A 5,471-nucleotide genomic window follows, 5' to 3' on the forward strand; every position below is an offset into this window, starting at 1 on the left:
ATCTGAGCTATAAATCACGGCCACCACTGCGGAGCTGCTCCGCGGAGTGTGATGCTCAGCATAATGGTATGGTCCACTTTTGGGGTGTCTGAAATCGTATTACAAGATCTTCCATGTATGAATATGGGAAATATATTCTAACGTTTCCAATTACAGGTAAGAAGGATATATAAATGTTTGTGATGGATATATAAATGTTTGTATAAATGGTCAGCCACCCACCCCCCCACCCCACCCTCACCCCCCAATAATTTGAACCATGCATAGAAGTTCTGTCTTAGTATGAATAAGTATCATGTTCATTAAATAATAAAAAAAAAATAATGAAGTTGAAATAAAGCCGATTGCTTCGTTTTGAGACATCAAAATATACTATCTACAGTATATGGGAGGCATCTACAGCTCAGGTCCTACAGTCCTGCAGCAGTTCTCTGATAAATTTAGCTCATTGTTCAGTTGCTGCCGTTCTATGAACTCTGCGGTCTCCTCCAAGATTTGCCCGGGGATGTGGAAGTCAGCTGGCATGTTCTGTTGAGCAGCAACATCCTGAGGGCCCTCAGTATCTGGCTCCTCTGGGCTGGCTCTGCTGTGTGAGTTGCAGGGCTCCAGATTGCACCCGGTGCCCTGAAGAAACTGCAAGAAGTTCTCCTCAATGGAGGCCTCGCGGCTGGGCAGCTGCTCCTCCTCGCTGGGCCCTGCCCGCTTGAAGAGGCAGGTCAGGTGGCGCCTCAGCTCCTCACGGATCTGCCGGTTCAGGCAGCCATAGAAGAAAGGGTTGGAGGTGAAGCAAAAATAGCCGATCCATGTGACGACGTCCTCCAGCGGGGCAAGTGAAGGGGGAGAGGTAGACATCAGAGCTGAGCAGAGATGGAAGGAGAAATATGGCAGCCAGCAGCAAAGGAACTGGCCCCCGACTGCCACCAGGACCACCGCCGCTTTACCCCCGCTGAATGTCCTCTGAGGAGTGGTGCGGGCCCCTGCCCCGCCGAGGCTAGCTGCCATGGTGGAGTGGCTGCTGAGGGACTCCGAGCGCTGTCGTGGTGTGTCCATCCAGGTGGGAAGTGGGCCATGCTGCATGGCTGCTACTCTGGCCACCTTGAACATGTTGCAGTAGACGACCAGAATGACCAGCATTGGGCAAAGAAAATAGATGAAGGTAAAGAAGACCATAAATAACAGCTGTGTCGTCCCATCGGCCCAGTGCAGGGAGCAATATCTCTGCCCGGGAGTAAGGACCGGCTCGATCCCTAGCTTGTCACCCCCCTGCAGGAGCCAGCCCAGGAGAGGCAGAGCTGACATGACAATGGCTTTGATCCAGATCCCCACAAGCACCATCACCACCACCCCTACTGTCATCTTCACCTCATGGCGCATGGGGTGCACAATGTAGTAGTAGCGCTCCACATTGATGGCGCAAATGGTGAGGATAGCAGCACTCACTAGACACACACTCAGGCAGAGGTAGCTCCGGCACAGGGCCTCATCTGCCAGCACGCGGTCTGACAGCATCCCCAAGGGCATCAACACCAGCGCTGCGAGCAGATCCACTAGGCACAGGTGGAACACAAAGGCAAACTTGCGCAGCTGCGGTGCGTTGGTGATGACAGCCATCACGGCGAGGTTCCCCACCACCGCCAACACATCCATGAGGAGCATGGCGCACAGGGCCAGGGAGTGGGTCACATCCACCCCGCCGGCATCGCTTCTATCAGGCTGGGTCACGTTGGAGCCGTTAGGGTGGAGGGAGGCGGGGCGCCAGGAGGGATCGGACAGCGCGGCATTCCACGAGGGGCTGGGAGAGGCAGAATGCTCCATGAGAGGACAGGATGAGGAGAACAGAGGCCACAGACATTCACAGGCCCATCACCCATCCTCCCCTACCACAGGGTGTCACCGAGGAACTCAGGGAATGTCGTCTGTCATGGCAGGTGGAGCTACGAAGACCATGGCCCTGGTTAATGTCGGTTAATTGGACGGGATTATGGTCTGGGCTTTGCAGGGGAGAGACTTGGCTCTATCCCTCGAAGATGACGGAGGATCTTCTAGCTCTCTCAAACCAGCGAAGGCCTCCCTCCCATGAGACGTGATCTGGAACCAAAGAAAGTCCTGTTATATTACCTCAACATTTTAGGTATAAAAAGTTAAAAAGTATAGTAACCATCAGGTTAGACACCAAGAAAGACCTTTATTGATAAATGAGTAGAACGTCTAGACAATTTGCCTCCTCAATATTACTCTATATTGTTGGAAAACACCTTTTGTAAGACTTAACCTTCGGCTCATGTACTCATTAGTAAATGGAATCAGCCACATACTCAAATACAAAATCAAAATATTCTCTCAATGAAGTTTGAATTGTGATTGTGATTGTGTGGTTGTGATTATTTTTAACTAAACAAATCTGCAGAGACAAATACGTCAGCAAGCCTTTTTTCACGCTTTCATCGTCTGATGTTAAGTCATTTGATCGCTTGCTGACTTCAATGTGTTCTTAATTTACTCGTAGCCGGAGTCATTATATGCCACATTTTTGACATCTGCATCTTCATTTGCCTGTTTATAGGACAGCAAGGGCCCTGGGGGGAAAAACGACTAAAAGCAAGAAGTGGACCATATGTCCTCCTTAACACTGTCGGGGAAGCAACTGGAGAGGAGAATTAACTATGGAGCCGTCACTGAGAGCGCAAAGTGTTGAACCAAATAATTCCAATCGTAAACCGACAGAAAAAGCCAATGGATTTGCAATGATTTGAGTTATTTTGAGAAGAACAACAACAACTGCACCGATGAAGGCCCCTCCTAATTATACGGCAGAGGCATTTACATGTAAACAGTGCTATCTCTAAAAAATAGTGCATTCCGCTCAATACAACGTGTGTAATTACCTGAGTGTGTCAACTAATGACAAGGGAAGAAGTAGCAGTCACTACGACATATTGGGCAGTGTTTTAATGTCATTAAGAATGGTGGCCCGGGGCACGGCTGCAGGCACGGTGAGCGCTGTGTTGTTTGTATGTTTTCTTAAGAGCGTTCAGAGCAATCAGGAGGCCCCGCGCCGTGTTTACTGTCATAACCTCACCCGGAGACAACCCCACACACGGCGACGGCCACGGAACAAGCACTACGGCTTTTTGGTACATTTCCATTCTATGCACACCTGCATTTTTAAAGTTTTCCATTTATCAAGCGTGACGGGATATCTCGCCGCGGTGCGTTTCGTGGGGGTTTTTTTTTTTGTTTTGTTTTGTTTTTTTCCCTACCCCTCGTGCCGCACGTCGGCGACGGAGGCGGCGATGTGCACACGCTTGAGGGCCCGGCGTGCGGCACAAAATAGGTCAAAGGGTTACAGTCACCTCCAACCCAATTGAACAAACTCCCGTCAATGACAATTGTCTGTACATCGATGCAATGATGTAGTGACCATTGTGTGACAACCCTCCAGAGACGCCGGGACCAATCATCATTGATTGCTTTAATGCTGTCGTCAGTATCCAAGGTTTTTCTGACCACTTCATGGAAGATGAAGATTTAAAAGCCACGCTGAAGGCCCACCGGGAAGAACATGTACCTCTGTGCAAAGGGGTTCCTTTCCTTTCCTCCACCGAAGCGCTGTTGAAAAATGAAAAACAAAAAAAAACAAAAAAAACAAAAAAAAAACCCCAAAAAGAACAAATAAGCAATCCAAAATCCGTAATCCAAAATCCATAAACCCGGGGACGAGAAAGAGAAGTCGGCCCGTTTCCTTGGAAATGGAATAATGCGATCAGGTAAGTCGAAAGGAATTCTCCCGTGTACTTCTCTAAATCGAATTTTGAGAAGTAGATTTGGAAACTCTCGCTGCTCTGCCCCACCGTCCAGCAGCTCCAGATCATTCACATCCAGCAGCGATTTAAGTCAACGGCACAATCCAGTGGGCTGGCAGTTGGAAACCATATGGCCCTATCGTATGCACATGACTCGGTGTCGGGTAGAGAGACCCGCAGACTGTTGTTCAAATGTCTCTTTCATTAGAGTTCCTTTACTAAAAATGATCATGTGATGAAACAAACACGGAAAGTTGTGTACTTTTGTGGGAACAGATTAGGAATGCGGTTTAATAGGGGCCCGAAACTTGTCCTTTTAAGTCAGGCTGCCCATTCCTCTATCCTCTTTTACTTCCCATCTTTCCCACTTCCGACCCATTAAACAGATCTCAGGGACACCTGTGATCTGTGGTGGCTTCAGATGTCTGCGCACGATCGGATGCGTGTGTGTGTGTGTGTGTGTCTGTGTGTGTGTGTGTGTGTGAGTGTGTGTGTGTGTGTGTGTGTGTGTGTGTGTGTGTGTGTGTGTGTGTGTGTGTGTGTGTGTGTGTGCGTGTGTGCGTGTGTGTGTGTGAAGATGATAGATAGTTAGAAGATGACTTACCCTGAGTGTGCAGAGGGCGGCTGTCTCCTATCCGGATGGCAGTGGGCTGGAGGAAGTGGCACCGTTTTGCTCTCTCCCACACGCAAACCACACACTCAGACACACCACGCGCGCCACGTCACAGAGAGGTGGAGTAAAGAAAGGGACAGTCCTGTGTCTTCTCCTCACCTGGCCCTTTCATCTTCTCATGAGCTTCCCCCACCTCCCTTCCCCACGCCGACTCCCCCATGGCCACAAATACACAATACACACACACACACACACACACACACACACACACCTCCTTCTTACTTCTTCCCCAGCCAGGTCTTCGATGCAGGTGGAAGAAGAGGCAGAGCAGCAGACAGACAAAGCCGAAAAAGGAGGAGAGGGGCTCCTGTCTGTGATGCACAAAAGGCAGACACACACGTACATCTCTCACACACACACACGTATGTGTGTGTGCAGGCTCCGGCACACGCTCAGGGCAACTGCAGAGCAGTGCCAAGCAGACAGGCAGGCGGCAGGCAGACAGGCGGGCAGGCAGGCAGGCAGGCAGGCAGACAGGCAGGCAGCACCCAGCCTGGATGCTCTCCACTGGGTCTTAGTGCCTCACAGCCCCTGGGCTCCTTGTGGGAGACCGAAGCTGATCGCTCGCTCCCTCGATCTCTCCCTTTCTTCTCTCTCTCTCTCTCTCTCTCTTCTCTTGCTTCTCTCCACTTGTCTGACCCTCTCTCATTCTTTTTTTTTTCTTACCCTCAGTCCCCTCTTTTACCTTGCTTCACCGTTCTCTGAGCCGGTCAGGCCAGGTCTCCCTAACGGCCAGAAAAATACTCAACAATTGAGAGGGAAAATAACCTTTACTCTGGATAGCTCAGTGTTTCTAAAGCTCTCTCTATCTCCTTACGCTGGACTCGCCAAAACCATTCTCAACGCACAATCCTGCAAAAGCCGATTGTTGATGGATTATTGATTTGCTGAGAGGAAAGGAACTAATGGCGGTTAATGTTAATAAGCTTAGATTAACATTAACAACGAGCCAGCCCACCACACCTTCAAATCACATTGCACTATTTCCTGCATTC

At 49.8% G+C, this 5,471-nt stretch overlaps 1 protein-coding gene across 1 annotated transcript; it reads right to left on the reverse strand.

The window, feature by feature from the left end:
* Positions 1-396: 396 nt before the first annotated feature.
* gpr61 (G protein-coupled receptor 61) lies at positions 397-1,815 on the reverse strand (the record flags this gene model as incomplete). The annotated part of the gene is made up of 1 exon (XM_080015469.1): positions 397-1,815. One exon carries the CDS (start codon positions 1,813-1,815, stop codon positions 397-399), a length of 1,419 nt encoding a protein of 472 aa, XP_079871595.1.
* Positions 1,816-5,471: the final 3,656 nt, after the last annotated feature.

The sequence above is a fragment of the Zeus faber genome (assembly GCF_960531495.2).
Source record: "Zeus faber genome assembly, chromosome: 15".
Taxonomy (NCBI): Eukaryota; Metazoa; Chordata; class Actinopteri; order Zeiformes; family Zeidae; genus Zeus; species Zeus faber.